Source organism: Vombatus ursinus, unplaced genomic scaffold (genome assembly GCF_900497805.2).
Source record: "Vombatus ursinus unplaced genomic scaffold, bare-nosed wombat genome assembly UNPS02014832.1, whole genome shotgun sequence".
NCBI lineage: Eukaryota > Metazoa > Chordata > Mammalia > Diprotodontia > Vombatidae > Vombatus > Vombatus ursinus.
In genome coordinates, this window is record NW_020954610.1 from 161,028 (window position 1) to 189,006 (window position 27,979).

The 27,979-nt window shown below is 43.5% G+C and overlaps 1 protein-coding gene across 1 annotated transcript; it reads left to right on the forward strand.

Annotated features, from left to right (window-relative positions):
* The first annotated feature begins 3,250 nt into the window (after positions 1–3,250).
* LOC114025669 lies at positions 3,251–27,771 on the forward strand. The gene is made up of 6 exons (XM_027839142.1): positions 3,251–3,315; positions 8,627–8,898; positions 13,264–13,722; positions 18,358–18,501; positions 23,761–23,851; positions 25,451–27,771. The coding sequence occupies exons 1-6, from the start codon at positions 3,251–3,253 to the stop codon at positions 25,671–25,673; spliced, it is 1,254 nt and encodes a 417-aa protein (XP_027694943.1). The 3' UTR covers positions 25,674–27,771.
* Positions 27,772–27,979: the final 208 nt, after the last annotated feature.

The following is a 27,979-nucleotide window of genomic DNA, read 5'->3' on the forward strand; positions in this document are numbered from 1 at the left end:
AGAGTGAAATGCACAGAACCAGGGGAATGTTGAGTACGGTGGCAGCAAAATCGTTTGGAGAGTAATTGTGAATGAGTAAGCTGTTCTGAGTAATATGATCTTTCAAATCAACTACAAAGGACTTATAAAGGAAAATGCTATCCACCTCCAGAAAAAGAACTGATGTATGGAAGTACGTATTGTATTGCATAATTCCACATATATCTACATTAAATGTTTGCCTTCTCTAGTGTGGTGTTGGAAGGGAGGTAGGGAGAAACAACTCAGAACTCAAAATGTAACAAAAAAATTTTTTAAAAGATATGGAAAAGAGGGGGGGGGAAAGTAATGACCTAGTGAGTTCGAGAGGTCCAGAGAATCTGGATCTAGCGGAAGAAGATGTTGATTGTAGCAGATGCAAGAGTGCTTGGTTGTGGTGAATTCAGGAGCAACATGACTGTGGAATAGCTGAGCTCTATGTTCAGAGGGGGTGTGGTGACAGGGCAGAGCTGAGGAGAAATGAGAACTGCTTAATCAGCAATCCCACAAACTAACATAAGTTCTGCTGAGATTTAACCATCAGCCTTAGAGCAGATTTTAACAGTAGTTTTGTTACCAAATTCTGTTCTAGGTTTGTTTTTCTTAATTATGTGCTTGTGAGTGCCCTGTATTTAGCATTCATTTTGTGTGTAAGAGTAAATGACCAAATTCATATTATTAAGAAAAAGAAAGAAAGAAATGACTAGCAGGATGATTTCAGAAAAACTCAGAAAGACATGCATGAACTGATACTAAGTGAAGTGAGCAGAACAAGGAGAACATTGTACATAGTAACAGCAATATTGTATGATGAAGAATTTTAAATGACTTGGCTATTCTCAGTAATACAATGATCTAAGACAATCCCAAAGGACTCATGATGAAAAATGCTATCCACATCCAGAGAAAGAACTGATGTTGTCTAAATACAGACTGAAGCATGCTATTTTTCACTTTCTCTCTCTCTCTCTTCCTTTCTTTCCTTCTTTTTGAGTCTTCTTACACAAAATGACTAATATGGAAATGTTTTACATGACCGCACATGTATAACCTATATCACATCACTTACCAAGTCAGGAAGAGTGAAAGGAGGAAGGGATGGAATTTGGAACTTAAAACTTAAAAAAAAACACATGTTAAAAATTATTTTTACATGTAATTGGGTGGGGGGGAATAAAATATTATTTTTTTTAAAGTATAATGCTACATGAAGGAAGACAGAGGGAACAAAGATTAGAGGTCAGAATGCCCATATGAATGTGAAAGGAGAGATCAAATGAACCTAACTTGGCCTAGAGAAGAAGGCGAACTATGAAAGAGTGAAGAAACAGTATCTCTTATTCCTTCTACCCCATCTCCTGTCAAACCTAGAGTCTGAGATAACCCCTGAGGATATGATCTTCTTCCCAATTCCATACCCCAAAGCTGGAGCTGCCTACTCAAAGTGGGTCCAATAATACCAATCTGTCATGGTGCCCCTCACTTTGCACAAACAATGTACTCATTCCTTTATACAGGCATTCATTGACCTAATATTTGGGAGACATCTTGGTGTACTAGAAGGGGCACTGGATGGGTAGTCAGCAGACCTAGGTTCTAGTCATGGCTTTGCCAGCTGTGTGACCTGGGGCCTGAATCTCTGCAGGGAGAATTGGGTAAGATGACTCTAAGATCCCTTCCAGTTCTAATATGCTGAGATTCCTACTATGCACAGAGTCCTGTGCAGGATACAAAGATGAGGGCAGCACAATACCTGCCTTCACAGAGCTTAAAGTTTAGAATATGGGAAATCCTGAGAGTGGTGTATACAGAGCAAATGTTTCTAAAGACATTCAGTTTTAAGTGACCAGAAGATTTTGTCTCTAATAGCAATGATAATTATTAATCACTGCTCTTTGTATTCAGCAGGTATATAGGACAAAGGGCATATTCCAGTTTACAGAGGAGGAAGGTGAGACACAGAGTGTTTAAGTGACTTGCCTGAAGTCACTCAGTCACTCAGTAACTAAAGACAGTTAGGAGACTGCTAGATCTGAAATCAGAAGACCTGAGTTTGAATCTTAAGTCTACCGCTTACTATTGGCGTGACTTCCTAGTCACTATCTCTGTGTGCCTCAGTTATATAACCTATAAAATGGTGAGACTGGACTAATGATCTCTAATGTTCCTTCCAGCTCTAAATCTGTGATCCTTAATGAATAACAGAAATGTGATGAAAATCTGATCCTCTTAGCCTGAATTCTTTCTACTTTATGGCTTAAAAATCTTATTTTTAAAAGTTGGGGGTAAACTGAGGAATTGCTTTTGTAAAACAATCAAACCCTTGACAGTATCTTTGGTAAGTCTAAAGAGTGTGATAGTGCAAAGGGTTGAAATTGGAGTCTTGAAGTAGTTATAAGTCAGAAACCCTGGGTCCAAATCCCCACTCTGCTTCTTATCTATATGACTCTAGTTAGGCAAGCTACTCAATCTCTCTGAGCTTCCATTCCTTCATTTGTAAAATTAAGAGACTACTTGACCTCTCCGGTCCCTTCTAGCTATGATTTTCCTTATAATCGATTTGCTTATAATCAAACCAACAGAAACATCCTGACTGCAGACCACCAGGTGGTGCTAGAGAGACATAGCATTGATATCCCAACCCTTGGAGCCACCAGAGAATACATCTTAATCATCAACAAATACTTCCTGAAGACCTACTAAGGGAAGGACCCTGGGCTAGACACTATGAAGGGCGGCCAAGGGGTAGAAGAGCCTGTCTAGGGGCAGCTAGATGGCACAGTGGATAGAGCACTGGCCCTGAAGTCGGGAGGACCTGAGTTCAAATTTGGCCTCAGACCAAACACTTGACACTAGCTATGTGACCCTGGGCAAGTCACTTAACCCCAATTGCCTAAACAAAAGAGCCTGTCTTAGAGAATTGAAACCTACATAAGATGCTTAGAGGAATTAGCTGTCTAGTAGACGGAATATAGGAGTATATAGAGCATCTGTTTGTTTGTTTATTCATTCATACATACATACATATATACATACATTCAAAAAACATTTCTAAAATGCATGCCTTCTGCCACTATTTCCTCCGTCAACTCTGTCTTGCATGAAGATGTGGCTCTTCTCCTTCCCAAGGCAAATCCTTCTCCACATACAAGTGATCCCATTCCATCCCATCTTCTCCAGCAGATTACCCCCTCCATCACCCATAACCGTCTCACTAATATTCAATCGCTCCATGTCCACTGGCTGCTTCTTTACTGCCTACAAAGATGCCTGTGTCTCTTCCAAAACCCTCACTTGGTGCATCCATTTCCACTAGCTGTCATTTCATTTCTCTTCTCCCTATAGAGAGCTAAACTTCTCCAGAAATCCATCTACAATAGTTGCCTCCATTCTGCTGGCTTTCTTCTTAACTCAGTCTGGATTCCAGCCATGTCATTCAACAGAAACTTCTCTTTCCAAAGTTACCAAGGATCTTTTAACTGCCAGATCAAGTGGACTTTTTCAATCCTCATCCTTCTTTGCCTCTTTGCAGCCTTTTGAACACTTCCCATCACCCTCTTCTCCTTGATAGCCTCTTTTCTTTAGATTTCCTTGACACTACCCTAGCCTGATTCTCCTCCTACCTATCTAACTGCTCCTTCTCTTCTCCTTTGCTGGATCTTTTTAAAAAATTTTTTTTATTAATTTATTTTGATTTACCAATAATCACTTTCACGTGCTTTTGAGATTAAAATTTTTCTCCCCCTTGCCCCCCGCCACCCTCCCCAAGATGGCGCACAATCTGATATAGGCTATACATTTACATTCATACTAAACATATTTTCACATTGGTGATGTTGTAAGTAAAAATTAAAACCAATAGGAAGAACCATCAGAAAGAGGAAACAAAACTTAACAGAAGAGAAAAAAATTAGCAACTCGGCTTCCATAGTTCTTTCTTTGGGTGTGGATAGCATTTTCCATCACAAGGCCTTTGGAGATGTCTTAGATCTTTGTATTGCCGGGAAGGGTTAAGTTTATCAATATTAGTCATCACACAACGTGGCTGTTATTATGTACAACATTCTCTTGGTTCTGCTCACTTCACTCAGCATCAGACCATACAAGTCTTTCCATGTTTTTTTCCTTTCTGGATCTTAATCTGATCACTCATACCTGCTGACCGTGAGTGTCCCACAGGACTGTCCTGGGCCTTTTTCTCTTCTCTCTATATATATTATTTCCAATTATATCAGGAAGGTGATATGGTCCTCTTCAAGAACAAAGGATGAATAACAACAATCTCTATATTTTTCACCTGATGATCTCATCAGCCCCCAATGGATTTAATTATCGTCTCTATGCTGATGTTTCTTAGATCTATTTATGCAGTCCTAACCACTCTAACTTCCAAACTTGCATCTCTGCCTATTGAACATCTCAAACTCCATGTCCAGTAGAACTCTTAAACTCATTATGTCCAAAACTAAACTCACCTTTTCCACAAAATCCTCTCTCCTTCCAAACTTCCCTATTACTTTTTTTTTTTCTTAAAGCAATCAGGGTTAAATGACTTGCCCAGGGTCACAGCTAGTAAGTGTCTGAGGTCAGATTTGAACTCAGGTCCTCTTGATTCCAGGGCCAGTGCTCTATCTACCGCACCACCTAACTGCCCCGAACTTCCCTATTATTTTTGAGGGCATCACCATCCTTCTGGTCACCCAGGCTTGCAACTTACGTGTTATTTTTGGTTTTTCACTCTCTCTCACCTCCTCTATCCAATATGTCGCCAAGTCCCGTCAATTTTACCTTTGTTGCATCTCTCAGATACGTCATCTTCTCTTCTCTGACAATGCTACCGCTCTGGTGCAGGCCCTCATCACCTCACACCTGGATTATTTCAATAGCCTGCTGCCTGAAGTCCCTTCCTACTCTAGTCTAGCCTCCACTCAGCTGTCAAATTAATCTTCCTAAAGTCTAACCATGTCATCCTCTCCCCCATTCCATAAACTGCAGCGTTTCCCTGTCACCTACCTCCAGGATCAAATAGAAAATCCTCTGTTTGGCATTCAAAGACTTTCACATCCTGGCCCTCTCTTACCTTTCCAGTCTTCTTACACCTCAGTAGCCTCCTGGCTGCTCCTTGCATGACACTCTCTCCCTCCTGACTATGCATTTCCCCTCACGGTCCCACATGCCTGGACTGCTCTCCCTCCTCACCTCTGCCTCCCAGCTTCCCTGGCCTCCTACAAGTCCTATCTAAAATCCTACCTTCTGTAAGAAGCCTTTCCCTGTCCTCCTTAATTCTAGTACCTTACCTTTGTTGATTGTCTCCAATTTATCCTGTATGTAGCCTCCTCATACATGGTTGTTTGCTGTTGTCTTCCCCCTTAGACTGTGAGTTCCTTGGGAACAGAACCTGTCTTTTGCCTTTCTTTGTATTTGGAACTTAGTACAGTGGCTGGTACATAGTAGGAGTTCCTACAGAGTTCCTACTCATTAAATGCTTATTGATTGGCATAAATCATGATTCCTGCCCTCACAGAGCTTCTAGTCTAGTAATTACAACAAATCACATTTCTAAAGCTCTTTAAAATTTATGTGGCTCTTCCCTCCCAAACAACCAATGAGGTAGGTAGTGTAAGGTATGATCACCTCTATTTTATAAATGAGAAAATGGAAAGTCAGAGAGCTGTGGTGATTTCCCCAAAGTTACATAGTTAGTAAGTAGTAGTAAGGACTCAACCCCAGGTCCTTTGAATCCTGGACTCATAGGATCTATGAGTTTGGAAGGACCTTAAAGACAATCTATTCCAACCCCTTACCTGCAACATGAATCCTAATCCAATCCAATAATCCCAATAAAAATTTATTAAGCCCCTACTATGTACCCAGCACTGTGCTAAGCACTGGAAATACAATTAATAAAGACAGTCCTTGCCCCCAAGGAGTGTACAATCTAATGTGGGGAGACATAAAAGGAGGCAGGAAGAGGGGGAGGAGGAAGGAGAGAAACAGGATGGGGAGACCAGGGGTACCTGGCCTGGGATACTCCTTGTTTGTTGGAGCTGAAACCAGGCAGAGAAGCAGATGTGGGGTAGACTGGGTCAAAGCCCTCTATAAAGGATGGCATTGGGCCCAAAAGGGCTGCATACCCTTTGACCCAGCAATAGCACTTCTAGGGCTATATCCCAAAGAGATTATACAAATAGGAAAAGGACCCACATGTACAAAAATATTTATAGCAGCTCTTTTTGTGGTGGCAAAGAATTGGAAATTGAGAAGATGCCTATCAATTGGGGAATGACTGAGCAAGTTGTGGTATATGAATGTAATGGAATACTATTGTACTATAAGAAATGATGAACAGGATGATTTCAGAAAAACTTGGAAAGACTTGTATGATCTGATGCTGAGTGAAGTGAGCAGAACCAAGAGAACATTGCACACAATAACAGCCACGTTGTGCAATGACTAATATTGATTAACTTAACCCTTCCCAGCAATACAAGGATCTAAGACATCTCCAAAGGCCTCGTGATGGAAAATGCTATCCACGTCCAAAGAGAGAACTATGTAATTTGTTTTGTTTTTTAGGCAATTGGGGTTAAGTGACTTGCCCAGGGTCACACAGCTAGTATGTTGTCAAGTGTTTGGTCTGAGACTGGATTTGAACTCAGGTCCTCCTGACTTCAGGGCTGGTGCTCTATCCACTGTGTCACCTAGCTGCCCCTAGAACTATGGAATTTGAATGCAGATTGAAGCATACTATTTGCTATTTTTTTTTCTCTTCTGTTTAGTTTTGTTTCCTCTTTCTGGTGGTTCCTCCTATTGGTTCTAATTCTTCCTTATAACATCACTAATGTGAAAATATGTTTAATAGGAATGTATATGTATAGCCTATATCAGATTGTGCACCGTCTTGGGGAGGGTGGTGAGGAGCAAGGGGGAGAAAAATTTTAAACTCAAAAGCATATGGAAGTGATTGTTGATCAATCAAAATAAATTAATAATAAAGAAATTTTTAAAATTTTTTAAAAAGGATGGCTTTGGGAGGAGTTTAGCTCTCCACCCTCCAATCCAGGCAGAGAGGGGAGGGGAGGCTCTGAGAGAATTGGTGTCAGTCAAGACTTGAGTTAGCAGCATGGTGACGAGATTGGGGGTGATGAGCTTAGCCTGGACCGGGCATCTTGCTCAGTAGAGTTGAAACCAGGAAGAATGGCAGATGTAGAGTGGACATCCTCCTTCTAAGAGCCTCTGACCATCCAGACAAGTGGCTCATCTAGCTTTCACTGGAAGGTCTCCAATTCAGTGAACTCACTTCCTTCCCACCCCCATGCCAGGCCCATTCCATTGTTGAATAGTTTTTCCTTATGTTGAGCTGAAATCTGCTTCCTTGTAACTTTTTTTCAGTAGATTATAGATTTAGAGCTAGAAGGGACCTCGGGAGCTATCTAGCTCAACCACTCACATTTTACAGATGAGGAAACTGAGGTCCAGAGGGGTTATTTGCCCAAGATCACACACAGCATCAGAGGCAGGATTTGAACCCAGATTCTCTCACTCCACGGATAGTGATCTTCTGAATATACTACACTGCTTCCTTTCTACCTGTCATCTGTAGTCCAAGAGTATTTCTACTACATAATGATGATAAAAGCAAGGCATAGAGGCATGGAAGGGTGACTCTGGAGAAAGAGAAAGGCAGAGATAATGAGGGGCAAGAGATTAGCTGTCTCCAGTCCCAGACACTGGGGGTTGCCACCTACTACCATCTGGTATTGGCAGATCATACCCCTTCCTAAGCCTCAGTTTTCTCAGCATTCTAATAGGACTTTGGATGAGGGAGGGGAGATATGCATCCTTATGACAGGAGCATTGTGAAGGAGGGGTCCATTTGAAACATCTGAAATAAAATCATTAAAGAATTAAGGGATAGAATGCTAGAGGAGGAAGCCACAACCCCCAGAGCACCTTTCCTTCATCCTTTAATCTCTTTCTCCTCCCTCCTTCTTCCTCTATTCCTCCTTTTCTTCCTCCACCTCCTGTTCTCCTTCTCCTCTCTATTCTTTCTGCTTTTTCCTTCCTCTCTTCTTCCTCTCTCTTCCTTCTTCTTTTATCCCTCCTTTTCTTTCTCCACCTCCTTTCCCCCTCTCCTCTCTATCCTTTCTGCTTTTCTCTTCCTCTCTTTTCCTTCTTCCTTTATCCCTCCTTTTCTTCCTCCACCTCCTGTTCTCCTTCTCCTCTCTATCCTTTCTGCTTTTCTCTTCCTCTCTTCTTCCTCTCTCTTCCTTCTTCTTTTATCCCTCCTTTTCTTTCTCCACCTCCTTTCCCCCTCTCCTCTCTATCCTTTCTGCTTCTCTTCCTCTCTTTTCCTTCTTCCTTTATCCCTCCTTTTCTTTCTCCACCTCCTTTCCCCCTCTCCTCTCTTTTCTTTTCTGCTTTTTCCCTCTTTCTCTTCTTCCTCTTCCCCTCCTCTCTACTTTCTTTTCTTTCCCTTCTCACTCATCCTCCTTGGCTTCCTTGTCTTGCTCATCTTCCTTCTTCTTCCTCTTCTTCCCTGTTCCCTCTATTCTTTTCCTCTCTGGCTCTCACTGTTCTCTGACTCCTCCCCTATCCGGTCCCCCAGGCGTCCTCCCTGTTCTAGCCCCCTCCTTAAACGTTTCCCTCTCCTCCCTCTCCTGTCACAGTTTCTGAACTGGCTCAACCAGCTACCGCCCCAGCTCCCTGACTCCCAGGTTCCCTGGCCTCCCCTCCCACCCCAGGCCTTACCCAGAGTGGGAGGGGAGCATCTGGAGAGGGGGGCATTTCCCCCCAATCCGATCTCCCTGCCCCTTATCAGTTCGATGGAGTGGCCTATACCCCAGATGACCTGGGTGGGATTCCTCCTCTGGTTCTTAGGTGAGTTTGGTCTCTCTCCTTGGAATGGAGAGAACATGGGGATGGGGGATAAAAAGGGAATACTAGAGAAAGACCCCTAGGAGTCTCTGAGAACATGACAGACCCTCATTATTAGTTCCCTTTATTGTTGGGGATAGGGGAGGGACTGGCATGGCTTGAGGGGGAGGAAAAAGAGGAGCGTCTGGTGTCTAAACTCTCAAGGTCATTGCAGAGGAGGAACTTTTGTGGTAGTAGGGTGATGCCCACAGAAGTATGAGGGTGGGTATGGGGGAAATCTGAAGGGACAACTTGGGAAGAATAGGGCAGGAAATGGAGGGAGGTCCTGACCTGAAAGGTCTATCATTCTGGGAGAAAACAACCAGGGCTTGTGTGTCCCTGGACCTTTGCCCGGCTTCCTGAGAGATGTGCTCAGACTGCTAGCCCTCACTTTCCTATTCTGCAGAATGGTCTGGGGATTCTATGGGCAGCTCAATGAGTCCTACTTCAGGCCATAGAGCCTTGGCCCAGAATTCTTGGGCCCTGTGGCCTTATGACTTGAGGGCAGCACCCAGCTTAGCTTCCCCTTCCATCAGTGTGATCTGATGCGCTGGGTCCTGGCCTGGGCTCTCTTAGGCCTCTGAAGACTGATCAATTCTATGCCTAGCTCACCACCTTCCCCCACTTCCTTTCCTGATGTGGGTCCAACTATTCCAGAGTCTTACTCCCCAGGACCTAGGAGAAAAAAATCCCTAGTCTGAGGTCCTAGACCCAGATCTTGGCCCAGAGAACTCTTTTGTTTCTCAATCACCAACTGTCAGTGTGGGCCAGGAAGAAGATCTCTAAATCAGGGGTGAGATGACCCAGCTTAAATTCAGGCTTTGCTACTTTTAACCTGTGGAAGGTGGGCAGGTAATTTAATGTCCCTGGGCCTCAGTTTCTTCATCTGGGAAATGAAGCAGTCAGACCAGATGACCTCTAAGGTCCCTTCCTGCTCTAAACTATGATTTAATGACTTACCCCATTCCCTCTTTCTTGTCTTTGCTATTCATTGTCCTGCCCAGCTCCTGAGTTAATCATCTCTTTGATTTACTATTTAACAGGTTCTTTATTCTATCAGGCCATGTGGGTGGGAGGGGCAGAGATTTCTTTTAGAAAAAAATTATTGATGCATATTTTTCAGTCTTTTTCCCATTATATTTCCCTTCTCTCTACTCTTTCCCACTCCCATCAAATCCTCCCTCATAACAAAGAAAACCAAGCAATATCAGGGACTGACAGAAGTCACAGCACAAGCCAGAAATCTCCACTGCCCACCGATTCAACCTTTAGCTGAAGTCTTGAGCCAAGATTGTAGGGACATCATCAAATCCTGTCCATTCTCCCTCTACAAGGTCTCTTGCACCTGTACCCTTTAATGTCCAACCACTCCTTTACCTGTCGCTCTATCCAAAATGGGTCAGTGCCAGCATCAGTCAGAGAATCCAGGTCTCTGCTTCTGGGGGGTAGGGAGCAAACATATGGCCACAGGAATTGGGAGAGAGGGCATTCACAGAGGAAACCCCCAACCCAAGACCTGGGATGGAAGAACGGAATAGAGATTCTGAGTCGTAGCCTCTACCTGCCAATCTCAGCTTAAATAAATAGATAAAACATTTATTAAGTGCTTTTTATATGCCAGGCACTATAATGAGTGTTGGAGATACAAACAAAAAAAGGACAATACTTACCCTCAAGGAGTTTACATTCTAATAATCTAGAAAAAGTAATAATTGCTAGCATTTATATAGTGCTTTAAAATTAGAAAAGTGTTTTACTTATGTTGTTTCATATGATTCTCCCAGACAACCCTTGGAGGTAGATGCTATTATCATGTTCATTTTTCAGATGAGGAAACTGAGGCAGACAGAGGTTAAGTGCCTTGTCTAAGGTCACACAGCTAGTATGTGTGGAAGGACAGGCAGGATTTGAACTCAAGTCTTCTTCACTACAGGTCTACCACTCTACCCATTGTGCCACCCAGCTGCCTAAGCCTCAACTAACCTCACATGGGAGATTCTACAAGTTTTTTTTTTTCAATTAGACACTTCCAGAAACAGACTCTAGGTTAATTATAATACACCCACAGGATACATGCAGATACCCACATCCAAACATGCATATGTGGACACACATAGAGGTAGACAGTCATATGGACTCAGCACAGAGCACATACGCACCCATATACACACAAATACACACAATCCCATATACTATATGGCCACAAATACACTTGCTCATGAACACATCTGCTCTCTCCTCCACTTCACCTACTGGACACGCATGTACAGACACACACACACACACACACAAACACACACACACACAAACACTCACACACACCCTGCTCTTGTCCAAGGAGTCTGAAGGAAATGTTAAAACTGTCCCCCCAAGAGAACAGCTGCGCAAACCATTCTGAACAAGATTTCCGCTTGGGTATCAGCAGGAGAGGGAAAATCCAATGGAAACTCAAGCTGCTCTCTTTCCTGCTATTGTCCAGACACTCGCTCCCCATCCCTGGCCCTCATATCCCATCCCCAGGCTCCTCTCTGTCCTCAGGGAAGTGACCTATTTTTAACTATAGAGCTGGCAGGACCCTACATGTCCCTTCTGATTTCAACCTCCTCCCCCCACTTAAACTGAAGAGCTCTGGGGTTTCCTTTTATGGCCTCTCTCCTGAAAAGTAAAGCTCACAAGCCCTGTGAGCGTGTGCATGAGTGTGTGTAGCTATGTCATGCCTTGCAATTATGTGCTCGTGCCTATAGTATACATGTTGATCGATCGATCAACAAGCATTTAATAAATACTTACCATATGGACCAGACACTATGGTACTAGGGATTTAAAGAAAGGTGAAAACAGTCTCTTCCCTCAAGGAGCTTACATTCAAATGGAGGAGACAACAAGAAAATGAATAAGCACATACATACAGAATAAATGAAAGATAACCTGGCTGGGAGAGGGGGATGGACAGACCAGGAATGGCCCCATGGAGAAGGTGGCATTTGAGATGAATCTGAAAGAAAACCAAGGATTCTAATATGTGAAGGTGACCAACTAGGGATTCTAAGCACGGGGGCAACCAGTGCAAAAGCACGGAGAGGAGATAGAGTATACAAAATGTATGTATATTTGTGTCTGAGTGTGTGTCTGAGCACAGGTGCTAACATAAAATATTTCCAACCTCGTGTTTGTGTGTGTGTGTGTCCATGTGCAAAGAGTCGTGTATGTTTTCATTTGAAAAAGAGACCTCAGGAGAGGGAGACATTCTGGTCTTTGCCATCAGGGAGTAGTACACAATCAAGGGGGGAGGCTAGAAACATTGGACAATGGGTGTTGGAGGAGGACGGAGGAGAAAGAGATCAGTGTGGAATTGAACAGGAAGAAAGGGCTTCTGGGAGGAAATAGAACTGCAGCTGGCTCTTAAAGGACAGATAGGCTTTGGAAAGCTTGAGAAGAGCAGAGAGGCCATTATAGAAAGAGCCAAGGTATTGGAAGTAGGTATCATATCTATGTAGGAGACAGTGACGGGCCCAGAGGGATGTTAGGGAAGAGGGGGAGGTGAATTTGGACAAATGAGTGCCTCTGTGGGCATGTAGTGGATAACATGCCTGCGCCTCTCTATGTTTGAGAAAAAGAAGAAGGAGGAGGAGAAGGAGGAAGGAGAGGAAGAGGAGGAGGAAGAAGAAGTAGTAGTAGTTGGCATTTATATGATGCTTTAAAGTTTGTAAAACACTTTACAAATATTATTTTCTCGTCAAAACAATGCTGACAGGTAGATGCTTTTATTAACTCCCTTTGGCAGATGAGGAAACTCAGGAAGCCAGAGGTTAAGTGACTTGCCCAGGGTCATATGCTAGTAAGTATTTAAGGACAGGATCTGAACTCAGGTTTTCCTAATTCTAGGTCCTCCACTCTATTCATTGCACCACCAAGCTGTCTAGATCATAATGGATATCATTATCAACAACCACTTATGGAATAGAGAGCCCTGGGCTCTGGGGGTTGGGACACACAAAGATGAACAAGATAGGGTCCCTTTCCTGAATACGCATATGATCTAGCCAAGGAGACTGGTATCAATGGTCAGGAGCTGTATGGATTTTCTAGGAGGTCCGAGAAGGAAAAATAAGTCATTATGGGCTGGTCAGGGAGGACGTAGGACTTGAACTGGACCTTGAACTTTACAGGGACACACTGAAATCTCAGGGTCATCAGCCCTCTAACCATCTACCTATCAGTCCATCTATCTGTTTATTCATGCCCCCATCCCCAGTCACATTTTAGGACTCTCATTCTTACCAAACAGTAATAGGCCTCCCACATTTTTTTTCTTCTCTTGCTCTGCAGGTTCCTGGGCTGAGGCCTTTCTGATCCACAATCCTGGGCTGGATGCATGCCTGCAGGTGGACCCTCAGGGTGGGGAGCAGATCTCATTGGTCACTTGCCACCCTGATGCTGGACCCCAGCAATGGGGCTGGGACCCAGTCAACCGAGCCCTTTTCAGCCTGCATATCCCTGGGTGCCTTGCCATAGGTGAGGCCCAGGAATTTGCTGTGGCCCAATTGAGCCACTGTGGGGGCCAACTCCACCAGACCTGGGGTTGCTCCCGTAAGGGTCACTTGAGCCTGCAGGGCCTTGGTCTCCACCTCCACGGAAAGCTGAATGCCCAGGAAATCTTTGTTCTTCGTCGGAAGGACAAGTTCAGTCGTTGGAAGGCAGTGCCTGGAATGGCCAATGTCTGCTCTGGGACCCCTGGGCCAGGGGGAACGCACAAGAGTCCTGAGAAGGAGCCAATCGCACATAGAGGTGAGAGTTATGGTAAGACCCACCTAACGGACATGCTCTTGTGGAAGCGTGGTGAGGTGGAAAGGACATCGTTCTATCTGGGAGTTAAAAGATCTGGGTTGAGTCAAGTCAACAAGAATTTACTATGTGTCAGTCATGTTGCTAAGTGCTGGGAATACAAAGAAAAGCAAAAGATAGTCTCTGCTGTCAAGGACTGTCACAATCTAATGGAGGAGAGGACATGTAAACAACTATGTACAAACAAGATTTCTACAGGATGAATAGAAGAGAAGCAACAGAAGAAAGACACTGAAATTAAGGAAGATTGGGAAAGGTTTCCTGTAAGATATGGGATTTTCTTTGGGATTTGAAGGAAGCCAGGATAACCAAGCTATGAGGACAGAGAGAATTCTAGACATACTAACTAGTTTTGGTCCCTAATCATCCAAGTGACTTTGAGCATATGAATTCATTGCTTGGAGTCTCAGCTACTTCTTCTGTAAAATAAGAATAAAAATACTTACACTGCGTACCTCATAGAGAGCATTCTATAGAAGTAAAAAATTACTAGATTATGGGAAATAGGTCTGGCTCTTTGCACTAGGGGAGCAGGGCAGCTGGTTATACTGTGTGATCTGAAGGCCACTAGGAAACCTTCCCTACTCTCAAATAAACCTTCAACCAGCTGTTACTGTGCTTTGAAATTCTAAAGCTTCATTTCTCTGTGTCTTGGGGCATTTTGCTGTTTCAGAGCTCCTCATTTAAATGTAGTTATCCCTGAAATGAAGACTTTTAAAAAATTGATATGTTTTGCTTTTACGTCCCTTTCAACTCTCAAATTCTGTGATTCCTTTCCAAATGTATTCCCCCTGCCTTCTGTACCTGAAGTTATTCCTTGTAACAAAGGATAAGAAAAAAAAACAGCTCAGCAAAAACTATTTCATCTACAATCTGAGACTGATGGAACACGCAACCTAGCTCCCCCATTCTCTTCAAGGAAGGGAAGGAGGCTCTTTTCCAGGGTCAAACTTCTTGTCATGAAAATTACAATACCTAGCCTTAATCATTGAATGGGCTTTGCCTCAGTCAAACTAAGACCTGCTAAAGACCTTAATTTTAAAAGGCTAAGGTCTTCCACCGCATCTGGGGCCATTTCCGGTCATCCTGATATGTATCTGGCCACTGGACCCAGATGGTTCTGGAGGAGAAAGTGACTCTGGTGACTTTGCACAGCCCCTCCCTTACTTAAATCCATTTCACTCGCATGTCATGGCATCACCTCCCTGTCAAGAATGAAGGACAAATAACAACAAAGCATGAAGTTTTTCTTTTAGTCATTAGGTGGCAGAATGGGTAGAGCACTAGACCTGCAGTCAGGAAGACCTGAATTCAAATCCTGCCTTGGAAACTTACAAGCCATGTGACCCTAAGCAAGTTGCATAACCTCTCTGAGCCTCAGTTTCTTCATCTATAAAATGGGGGTAATATCACCTAGCTCACAGGGTTGTCATGAAGACCAAATGCTATAGGTTAAATACATGGACTGTTCAATATAAGCACATAGATTGCATTTGTGATTTGCATGTAGAATGCATATATAGCTAGATCTGGAATGTCCTACCCCACTTCTACTTTGTGGAGAGTTGGAGGACAGCCATGAATGGGCAATCATTACTTCCCTCCCCTATCTTCAAGAGGGGTGTTGTGCTAGAATTAGATCAAAATAAAAAATAAAAGATCATCAGATATTTGCAGTACAGGGGGCATGCAAATGAATCCCTCTTTTTGAGGGGTTCAGGATAAAAGCTACTTTCCCAGGTCACGCTGGGATGTGGGAGGGAAGTAGTCCTGCCCCACACCTGGAGAATAACAGTTAGCTTAATTTCAGCCAGTTTAGCTTCCCTTCCACAAAACCCTTACTACTCAAAAGGCAGTAAGTCAGGAGGCTCTGTGGTCTGGGAGCAAACTGAAATCTCAGTTCTACCAGCCAGAAAATGACCTCACTGAAGAAGCTCGCTCTTGGCCATGTCTGGAGGGGACGGGGGAGGGTACAGGTGCTAGGAACCAAGGCCATATTGGGGTACCAGCTTCTCTCCACATACCTATGGCTCTGGGGGCCTCCCATTCACCATTAGAAGTCCATGCCTTCTCCTCTCTCCCACACCTCATCTTTCTCTCCCTTTCTCCATTTTTCTTCTTCAAAGCAAGAGTGGACAACTGGAGATTTGCCCCAGGGCACTGACATGGCGGAAGGTGGTAGGCCTCATGAACCTCAGCCCAGTAGTAGGGAGGGAAACTCTAGGTCCCCAGTGGGTCAGTTCTGGGATAAAGAGCAGGTAGGGATAGAGCCTGGTGGAAAGGTGCTACTTCTGTGGAACATGTGGGGTCCTGGCAGCCTGGGTATGAGCAGTACAGAGGGTACAGCACACCCCACTCACCCCACTTCCTGCATGAAAAGAAAAAGTGCTTCAGTTCATTCAATCAAAAAGTATTCGTTTACTATGTGCCAGGCACAATGCTGAGTGCTGGGGATACAATGAAAGGCAAAAACACAGTACCAAGCCTCAAAGTGCTTCCATTATGATTCAGGAGACAACATGCAAATAATTAGGTACATACAACACAGGCAAAATAGATGGAAAGTGATCTCAGAGGGAAGGTGCTAGCATCTCATAGGACTGAGAAAGGTCTCCACTCCTGCAGACAGTTGGATTTGAGCTTCGTCTTGAAGGAAACTAAGAGACAGAGGTCAGAAGGAAGAACATTCCAGGAAGTGCCAGCAGCAAAATTCCCAGACAACCTGGGAACAAGAAAGCAGTGGCACGGGCAAGCCATCTTTGGAACAGGATTTTCCCTTGGAGAGGGGACCCTTCAGAGACACCCTAGCCCTCTGGGACAGGGGTCAGGCTAATTCTGGAAGGGAGAAATTCTTCTCTAGACATTGTAGCTGACCTCTGACAGTGCAAGAGCAGAATGGAATGGTGTTGTTCATCATTGCATTCCCATGGCCTAGCTCTTTTTTGACAGTTCAGATCTATGGCTTAATCAGTGTAGGGGACTTCTGGAGTAGAAACTCTCTTCATTGATGCAGATGAGCAATTCATCCCAATTTGTAGCCTTAGCCAGATCATAGAAGGCCTTAAACAGCAGGTTAGTGACTTTCCATTTTAGCCTGTAGATAAGAGAGAGCCAATGAAGATTTTGGGGCAGGGAATTAGCATGGTCATACCTATGCCTTGGGAAGAGGATTGTTAGCAGCGTTGTGAAGGATGGATTAGAAAGGAGAGACTGGAGACAGAGAGAATAGTCATCAGATGCTATTACAATCATCCAGTCAAAAAGCAGTAAGTGAGGATAAGTGAGGAGACAGAAGGGGACCTGTACAAGATGGAAGTAGGATTGAATGAACCTGGAATCTGACTGGAGGGGAAGAGGGAGTCAGCGATGACTAAGGTTTTGAGTCGAAGTGCATGCAGGGGAGTAGTATCAACAATAGAATTATGGAAGCTGGGAGGAGGGCCAGTTTTCTTTTTTCATTTGGGAGAGTGAAGAGGTTGAGTTCAGTCTTGGACATGCTGAATTTGAGGTCCTGGTGGGACACCCAAGAGGTTCAGCAGGCAGCTGCAGCTGCAGAATCAGGGCTGGAGCTCAGGTAAGAGACCAGGAATGGATATATGGACATTTGCTCACAGGGGTTGTTTGCTGTTTGTCCTTCGTTCCATGGACATCAGGACCATGACATCAGGGAGGCGATGCCATGACATGCAAGTGAATTGGATTTAAATGAAGGAGGGCTGTGCAAAGTTACCAGCCTCACTCTCTCCCCTGGAGCTATCTGGGTCCAGTGGCCAGATATGGATCAGGACAACTGGAGATGGCCCAGGATGCAGTGGGGGACCTCGGCCTTTTCAAGCTAAGGTCTTTAACAGGTCTCAGTTTGACGGAGGCAGTGCCTTTTCAGTGATTAAGTCTTAATAAAAAACCGTAGACATTTGAGGTCTTGATGGGACACTCAAGTTCAGTAGGCAGCTGCAGAATCTGGGCTGGAGGTCAGGTGAGAGACCAGGAATGGATATGTAGATATTTGCAAAGAAGTGATCTTTGAATTCATGGGAGCCGGTGAGATCTCCAAAATAAGAAGGATGGGGAAATGAGCCTGGGTGGGAGAAGAGCAGAGCCCCAAAGGAGACCTAAAACTCCCTGCAGGAGGTGTTTTTTTTATTTTTTGTTTTCTTTTTGCTAAGGCAATCGGGGTTAAGTGACTTGCCCAGGGTCACATAGCTAGTAAGTGTCAAGTATCTGAGATCGGATTTGAACTCAGGTCCTCCTGACTCTAAGGGCGGAGATCTATCCACTGCGCCACCTAGCTGCCCCCGAGGAGATGTTTTTGAGCTATGATTCTACATGCCTGTATAAAGTGTGTATATATATATATATATATGTATATATAAAGTGTGTATGTATATATATGTACTTTATATACAGTAACTATATATATACTTTATATATAGTCACTATATATACTTTATAGTCACTATATATATTCTTTATATATAGTGACTATATATACATTTTGTATATATACACTATATATGTATATATGTATGTATATGTATAGTGACAATCTCCACCACTTATACCTGTCCCCTTCCCCAGCTGAAACCACTGTTTCTCTGGAACGAAATGAGGAGGACCTGTCTTCGTGGGACTCTGTACAAACAGCAAATGTCACTCCCACTAGCAACCTCACCCACACACCTTCCCCAACGTGGGTGGAGGGACCCCTGGTGGCAGAAAAAGGTGAGTAGTTCTGTTTCCATGCCCCATCTACAACCCGGATCATGAGTAGTTTGTGTGACTTTGGGACCTTTATATGATAAACTTACTGCTTTCTGAATCATTGTATCCTGGGTGTGTCTAACTGGAGAGGCATCCTAACCTTCCCTGGGACATGTAGTGCTTCCTCCTTCCTTTCTAGAGCATGAATTCAGGCTGTGACAGCTGGTACACAGTAACTAAAGGAGCATAGTGCCGAGATGCTGAAATGGAAGACTCAGATTAAATTCCCATACAGACCAGTAAATATCACAGAGATAAAAGCAAACAGAACCATTGTTCTGCTAGCCCCAAATGACAACAGGGTAGGCAAGCATCTACATAAGTCTGGGTACATGATTATCTCTATGTGTGCATATGACATTTGTCAAATTTTTAAATGTTTTCTTTGTCAAGAGATTGTTTATTTCCTCCTGGCACTTAGGGCCGATAATTCAGGGACCTGTCACCGGGTGATAGGTGGTGACTTCTTAGGGTAGAGCAAATAAGAGTGTTCTCTTCATGCCCTGCTCTTTGGGGAGCTTCAAGGCTTACAAAGGAGGATGAGGGAGGCACCTTGCAATTAAAAGATACAGCTGGGGCAGCTAAGTGGTGCAGTGGATAGAGCACTGGCCCTGGAGTCAGGAGGACCTAAATTCAAATCCAGCCTCAGACACTTGACACTTAACTAGCTGTGTGACCCTGGGCAAGTCACTTAACTCCATCGTCTAGCCCCCCCCCCCAAAAAAGATGTACCTGCTAGGGCCTCCTTAGACATTATGAGACTTACTCAGTAGTAAGGACCAGATGCTATCAAACATTCATTCTTACCTACTGTGTGTCTGCACAGCACCCAGTGCCAGAGGGTACTTTGTGAGACAACCCCCACACTCTCAGAGAGCTAGTGCCTCTTTCCCCTTGGCTCTTCTTCTGTGGGCCATAACATTTCCCAGTCTAAAGGCTGGGTGTAGATTTATCCTTGGCTCAGAATTCTTGGTTCGGCCATCATCCAATGGTCTCATTTCATCTGATACCTGACTATGATTCATCGATTTACTTACAAAGCTTGTTGTACAAAACATTAATCAGAATCAATGAGGAATGAATAAAGTAGGCAACCTTAATTCAACCAGCCTGAGTGTCTCCCTTCAGGCCATGATCCTGCCTGATAGTCAAGTCAAAAAGTCCAGAACCTCATTTACCCTCACATCTGCTCCCATGCAGCTACCAAGGTCTGTACCCCAGGGCTTTTCCCCTTAGGTAAAAATCTCCAAGAGCATCAGGGTCCAGTCTCTTGGGGTGACTCATGAACTCGGAGCACTTCTGATCTCTCTATTGAAAACAGTGCAGGTTTTACAGACAGACTCTGTATGGCACTGACCTATCATATGAGTGACCACCGCAAGTTCTCTGTCCTTGTACACAGCTGCTCCTTGCTAATCTGAAGTTTTGCTCAGCATCCGCATTGCTGCCCTCAACCCCCACCCCAGGACAAATCCAGGATGTAGGTATACAGCTGCTCGTTGTGCCCACATGGATGTGGCTCAACAGTCATCAATAAATCAACTAGCCCTGTACTACGTGCCAGGCATTGTAGTAGGCACTGAGGATACAAATACAAAGAATGAAATAATCTCTGTTCTCAAGGAGTTTATATTCTAACAGGAAGATAATTTAGCATCTACAGTGACAGGAGCAATTGCTATGGCTTAAGGAGCCATTCTGTCTTTGTCTTTTTCACCTTCAAAACTCTCCACTGTGGTTCCTTTGTAACTCTTCCTCTAATTCTCCCTTTTGTGTCTTCTAGTCACCTTGTCTTCATGTCACCTTAATTTATCACTTGACAAGAGTGCATTGGGAAGCATAGCCATACTCACAATAAAACTATAATTGCCATCACTGTGTGGACTCTCCCCTCCACCCCCAGCTGCCCCAAAACCTTTTTAAACTCCCACAAGCTTCCTAGTGTCTCTTAGAACACACCCTCCCCAGTAACATTTCTACCTCCCTCCTTGGCTGTCAAGGCTGTGTCTGATATACATTATTATTAGATTTCATTTATTTAAATTGTTTGGTCTAGAGAGTATAATACCATGCAGTGTGATGCCCTTTCTTCCTTCCTTCCTTCCTTTCCTTCCTTCTTTTCTTTTTCTTTCTTTCCTTCCTTCCTTCCTTCTTTCTTTCTTTCTATTTCATGAGTTCCACACACCCCTTGGTTAGTCATGACACCCAGCCATGTCTGTGATCCGAATAGTTAGGCTTCCCATAAGTATGGATAAGCCCAGGCCACATGTTAGCTCACAGTTCCATCCTATTCTGTTCAACAAACATTTATTAAGTACCTACACAAGGGTGGGGAACCTGCAGGCTTGAGGTCACATGTGGCCCTCTAGGCCCTCAAATGTGGCCCTTTGATTGAATCCAAACTTCACAGAACAAATCCCATTAATAAAAGGATTTGTTCTGTAAAACTTGGACTCAGTCAAAGGGCCATACGCAAGGACCCAGAAGGCCACATGTGGCCTGGAGGCTGCAGGTTCCCTACCCCTGACCTACTATATACAAGGCACTATGATAGTTACTGAGGCTACAAGGACAAAAATTAAACAGTCCCTGCCCTCAAGGAATTAACATTCTCCTAGGGGGATACAATACATGTAAAACAATAATAATAGCATTTATGTTTGCAAAATACTTTCAAATATTATCTCATTATATCCTCATAAGTACCCTGAAAGGTAGGTGCTATTATTTTTCCTGTTTGACAGACAAGGAAGCTGAAGTGAACAGAGGTTAAGTGACTTGCCCACAGTCACATAGCTAGTAAGTGTCTAAGGCTGGATTTGAACTTAGGTCTTCTGACTCCAGGCCCAACATTTTCCACTGAACCACCTAGCTGCCAAATAAACAAATACAAAATAATATGAAGTAATTTCAAGAGGGAGTAAGAGCTAATAACTGGGAAGATTAGAAAAGGCCTCACACAAAAAGTGACACCTGAGCTGTGTTTTGATGGGCAGGGTTTTGAAGAAGTCAATTTGAGGAGAAAGTTCATCTCAGACATGGGGACCACCTGTTAAAGGCATAGGGCTCATTCACAGTGGTTATATGACTTCCACCCCATTACATTTTTTTCTATGAAAAAAAACCTCCTTTGTTAAAATAATAAAGCATAACAATGAATTCATCTTAATTTGCTACTTATGAACAGAATCATACTCAATTTAAAGGAATATCAACATTTAAGTAAAATTTGACACCTATTTCATTAAACTTCAAATGTTATCATTGATTGCTTAATAGAACTGTACCTAATTGAGTTTGACAGCAACTCATTACGACCTTGCTCCTAATAAGAGGACAAACTTATTAATGATCAGTGTGACAGGGGACTGACTTTCTCTCTCCATGAAACTGGAAGCACATGGCAAAGGAAACGGTGGGCTGGACAATGATCCTGAGCCTTAGGAGAGTGCTTGTAAAGTCGCTCAGTTCCTGAACTCATTTGAGACGCAGCGTGTTAAGCTCCTACTCTTAGACAAAAATGGCACGATGATCAGATCTGCCTCCTCTGCCCACAGAGAAATAGCTTGAGGTGGGGCTGGGAGAGACATCCACTGCACCTCGTAGGGTTTGTAGTACAGAGAGTATTGGCTTTGGGGTCAGATCATCCAAGTTCAAATGATGCCTTTGTCATTTACTACTCTTGTGATCTTGAACAATTCATTCACTTCTCTGGACCTCTGTTTCATCATCTGTAAAATGAGAGGCCTCAGAGGTACCTTCCAAGTCTAAACCTAGGAACCTATGATCCTTTCTGCACCACAGTTTGTTGTACAGTTGTTTTCCCAGTCGTGTCTGAGTCTTCATGCCCCCATTTGGGGTTTTCTTGGTGAAGATACTAGAGTGGTTTGCCATTTCTTTGTCTAGCTTATTTTATTGATGAAGAAACAGATGCAAATAGGGGTAAGCGACTTGCCCAGGGTCACACAGCTAGTAAGCGTCTGAGGCCAGGTCTAAACTCACAAAGATGAGTCTTCCTGACTCCAGGCCCAGCGCTCTATCCACTGAAACACCTCGCTGCCCAGAATGAAAAGTAGTTCCCTGGAAAAAGTGCTAGGAGTGGTGTGATTATGAGAATGTCCCTTTCAGTTTTCTGTACCTGTTTCCTTATCTGTAAAATGAAGGATTTGGACTAGATGACCTCTAAGGTCCCTTCTTGAAATCAGGATGACCTGAATTCAGACACTAGCTGTGTGACCCTGGGGCAAGTCACTTAACTTCTGTTTGCCTTAATCCACTGGAGAAGGAGATGGCAAACCACTCCAGTGTCTTTGCCAAAACCCCATGGACAGCACGGTCCATGGGGTCACAAAGACTTGAACACAAATGAAAGAATAAACAACAAAAACAACCACAAGGTCCCTTCCAGGTCTAAATCTCTGATCCTCTGAGTCTTTATGACTGCAGACTTCAGAGGACAAAACCTCTACTAGCAAACAGGTGACGCTCCCTTTTATCAAGGTTTGTCCTAGGAGAGAGGATGGTGGTCCTGATAGGAGGGGTCTGGCCCATGTGAGTGGATGAGAACTACATGCCGGGTTCAGCAAACGTAGGCAAACAATGATCCTCCATGCTTTTCTGTACTCTGATAGATGAAGACTGCTGTACTCAATAGCTGGGTTTGTTCTTTCTTGGTGTGGGAGGAAGCGTCACTCTGTGTGGTGTGAAGGGCATATGTGAATGGAAGTTATATGCACTGATGTGACGGGCACTAAGAAATCCCTCTTCCCAGTCCCCAAACTTCTTTCCAACTGATGTGTCCAGTTCCCAAGAATTCCACTATTAGAGCTTCATTCTGTTGGATTAAGGCATTATCCTTCCAGCAACTACAAATGCCCTGGAACGACAGACACATTATTCATCATTACTGTGTGAACTTAAAACAAGTTTCTTATATTTCTTCCAATTCCATTGTGAGTGTTGAGAGCAAGGACCGATGAGATGAGGGAATGATCCCATCAGAACTCAGAGGCAGTGAATTTTGGTGATGCTGGGATTGTGAGGCAGGGGAAGGGCAGGAGGGCTCTGGATTACCACAAAGGGGAAGAAGGCATTTCAAGGGAAGATTAAAGAGTCAAAGGAATACTTTGCCATCCTTGAACTCTTGCCATGGGTCAACCCTGGAGCAGGAAGGCTTCATCCACTCTTTCCCAACATTTGTTAATAGACTTCCAATTTCAGGGGCAAACTGGAAGACAGCTATGATGGTCCTAAGCCCATTGGCTGTGGTCCTGGGAGTCACCATCCTCATCATCAATATCTGTTACAATAGGTAAGTGTGTTTTCAATGCAGCTTGCACCTTTCTCCACCCAACGTACACATTCTTTGTGATCCTGGGTAAGTTATTTTATTCTTCTGGGGCTTGGTTTCCTCATTAGTGAAATGATGGGATTCAGCTAGATAATCCATAAAGTCCCTCCCAGCATCTTGTTAGTTAGGCATTCCCCAGCACAGAGCAGTACCATGAAGGCATGGGGCACCGGACACCAGGCATTAAGAAGGGTGAGGCCTGGAAAGGGCACTGTTAGTGAGGAAGGGAGGAATGATCAGTGAGGAGGGCAGCATGGAGGAACTGGAGGGCTCATGGCCACTTGGAGTGAGTGCACAAGGGCTCATGGCCATTTGGAGGGGAGGAAGTGGTTCCAAGCAGAGACAGCAGCTGCCGGGGAAGTGATGAGCTCTTCTGCAATCAGCCTTTGAGGCTTTCCAAAGCAGTGGGGTTTCAGCTGCTGCTGAAAGGACAGGGAGACATGGCTTGGGGGCCTCCCTCCCTCCAAGGCCTTCCTCTCTGGAGGCTGCTCCCAGCTGGCCCATCTCTCAGAAAAATCATGACCAAAAAAACAGCTAATTCTTACATAACACCTTACAGCTGAGACACTTTACACAGATCACCTAATTTTATGCATTCAACAACCCTTCTAGGTAGATGCTACGGGTATTTTTATCTCCATTTTATAGATGAAGAAACTGAGTCTTAGAAAGGTTAGGCAAATTTCTCAGGGAACTAAGTGGTACAAGATAGAGTGCTGTGACTAGAACTAGGAAGATCTGAGTTCAAATACTGACTCATGGGGCAGCTAGGTGGTGCAGTGGATACAGCAACAGCCCTGGAATCAGGAGGACCCCAGTTCAAAGCCAGCCTCAGACACATAATACTCACTAGCTGTGTGACTCTGGGCAAGTCACTTAACCCTAACTGCCTTACCAAAAAAAAAAAAAATACTAACTCATTTACCAATTAGGTGACCTTTGACAAGACACTAAACCTCTCTCAGCCTCAGTTTCCTCATCCTTTAAAATGGGTATAAAATAGCCTCTACCTCCCAGGATTGTTGTGAGGATGAGATATTTGTAAAGTGCTATATAAATATATATAAGGTTCTATATATTAAAGCACTATGTAAGTGCTAGCTATTATTACTACTGCGCAAAGCCACAAAGCCTGTATGGGCACAGAAGTTAGATTTTAACCCTGGACTAAACAACCAATTTCACAACCTACTATATGACACAGCTTTCTCCAAACTAAATTCTTATAAATTTCTGTCACTCTAGGTGAGGATGAATGCATCACCCTAATGAGAAGCAATGGAAAAAGTGCTAGATTTTGAACCAGAGGCCCTGGATTCAAATCCTGGCTCTACCATTTACTAATTATGTAATCTTGGGCAAGCCAGCTGACTGCTCCAGGACTCAGTTTCTTTATCTGTAAAATGAGAAAGAATGGGTAGAATTAGATGATAGCTTCTATGTATTAGCTATAGTCCTATTACACATAGAGAGAAGAGCAGTCCTCAGAGCCCAGAGAGGGTTATAGTCTCCGGCACAGATGAATAACCAATTTCCTTTGTTCTCTTCCCTGACCTGCAGGAAGAAGAAAAAGAAGGCTCTGTCAGCTTTAGAGAACTATTCCCAGAATGGTCCAAGAGCCACATTACTTCCTAGGGGACAGCTATCCCTAGGCCAAGGAGGCCCAGGAGCTCCCAATTTACCCGTCTCCCTTTCCTCATCCCTACAGCATGGGGAGATACTCATTGAGTGGAAAGATGGCAGCATTACCCCACTCTTTGCCAGCCCTGGTAATCTGAATTAGACCAATCTGCATCTTGTAAGGGCCTGCTCTGTGCCCAGTCCTGTCCTGGACTCTGCAATGAGAGAGAGAGAAGGCAGAGGCCCTGCAGCTTATCAGATCTCTGCTTTCACCTTAGACCTATGTCCTCCTCCTGGGAGACAGAGAAATCACAGACTCTAGAATTTATTAGCCCTGGTCTTCATCTTAGACCTGTGTTCACCCTCTGGAAATTTCTTTGTATATATATTTTGTAATTAATTTTTTTATGTACATAGAATTTTTTCCAAAAGAATATAAGCTCTTTGGAGGCAGAGACTCTTTCATTTGTTAAAATATTCTTATTTTTATTGAAAACTTGTTTGTACTTTATTTCCAAATATATTCCTCCCTGTTTTCCTGCCTAGAAAGCCATTCCTCAGAAGTAAGATTATAAGGAGAGAGGAAAAAAAAAAGCAGTTCAGCAAAACTAGCCAACACATCAATTATAACTACGAATAGATACAATATTCTACATTCCAATCCCTCTACCTCAGGGCAAGCCTTGTTTCAATTTTTTTTTTTAATCTTCATGTCCTCAGCTTTTCAATAACTGCCATATCAGATGTTTAGCTTAATAAATTCTTGTTGAAATGGATTATAATTCAGCTGACCTTCCACAAGACTCATTCATGACACTTTTTACAATCAATCAATGCAGGACACATGTAGCACGGCAGTAGAGAGAACACTAAGCTTGGAGTCAGCAAGTCCTGGGTTCAAGTCCCATATCAGACACTTACTAGCTATGACCTTGGCGGAGGTTTTCTCATGGACTCTATAGCTTCTAAAGTCCCTTCTATATCTTAAGTATCTGATTAAAATACTAAACTATCCTTTGTTTATGAAGTTGATGCCAGGGACTGAGGAAGGGAGGAGACATGTCTGAGAATTCTGTGGATACCTAAGCAGTCAATGGAGCTGTGGTTCTAGGACTCTCGCTTCTTAACGAAGACTTCATTTTTCTGAGTCTTGCTGTCCTCACTTATAAAACAAAACAGCTGGGCTAAATGATCTATAAGCTCTCTTATGGCTCTAAGATTCTGGGATAGCTCTCCCTCAGAAAGATGGACAAGTATTGTCCAAAAAATTGTAGAGAGGTAGGAGAGACAGTATCTTGGGTCTGTCCAGAATAGCTCAAATTTCTTCCCTGCCTTAGCAGGAAAATGTGACAATAAGTAGTTTCCTCTTTTTGCTCAAATGATGACTCCGAACATTCATTTAAAACAATGCCACAATTACTGGACCATCTTAGAGCACTATGCCTTCAATCTAGCAGCATTTTCCTTGCCTGGGACATCTGAGTATGGGTTGCTTTCATTCACTACAAGAAAGGAAGGTGCCAAGCTTCTCCTCTGAATGAATGAAAAAACGTATTAAGTATTTCCTATGTGCCTGGCCCTACATTAACCTCCAGGGATACAAATATTTAAAAAAAAAAAAAAACCAAAAAAACAAAACAAAAACTCTTCCCTCAAGGAATTTATATTCTAATAAGGAAAGAATACACATAGGGGAATGGTGGTATTTTGGTTAGGGAAATCACAAGGATGATTGGAGTTATAGAGCAAATGACTGAAATGAACTTTCTTAAAATGGTAGTGTGGATGACTATTCTCAGAGCTGATGCTGGAAAACTGGGTGAGGCAGGAAGGGAAAGACGTCTGTACCGTGGCATGGGATGAAGATAGCTAGGAAGTAATATAGTGGGTGAATCAGCAGCTCAGGGTCTCGGATGAGAGTTGATGTCTAACCAAGTGAAGTTTGAGGGGAATACCTTCTTAGCTTCCTATTCACAGAGCAACCAGCTAATAATGAACTTCTTAGTCTCCTGGGGTCTCTAAAAGGATATTTGTTAAGGAAAGAGTAAGCTGGTCCTGACTGAGCCAAAATTGAGACAAAGGTAAAATTTGTCTTGGCACTCTCTTCCCTCTCTAATCTAGGGCACCACACTTTTGGAGTCATACGACCCCTGACATGAGTTCACTCATCCCTGCCTCCTCCTCTCCACCCCCCACCCCCCTTGACTGTCAACTAATCTCCAAATCAATTATTAATAAATGATAAATGTTTAAGTTGTTCACTTCCACAAGAGTAACTGTACACTAAGAGTAGAGTCTGAATAACCAAAAAATCTTGAAGACTCAAAAGAATGACAAAGCACAGAATTTCAGGTTCTGTGAAAGGCAATGGGGAAGACTTCTAGGGAAAAGAAGGATGTATTTCTGGCCTCAGTTTCCTTTATCTATAAAATGAAGGGATTAAGCTAGGTAATCTCTAACCTCCTATCC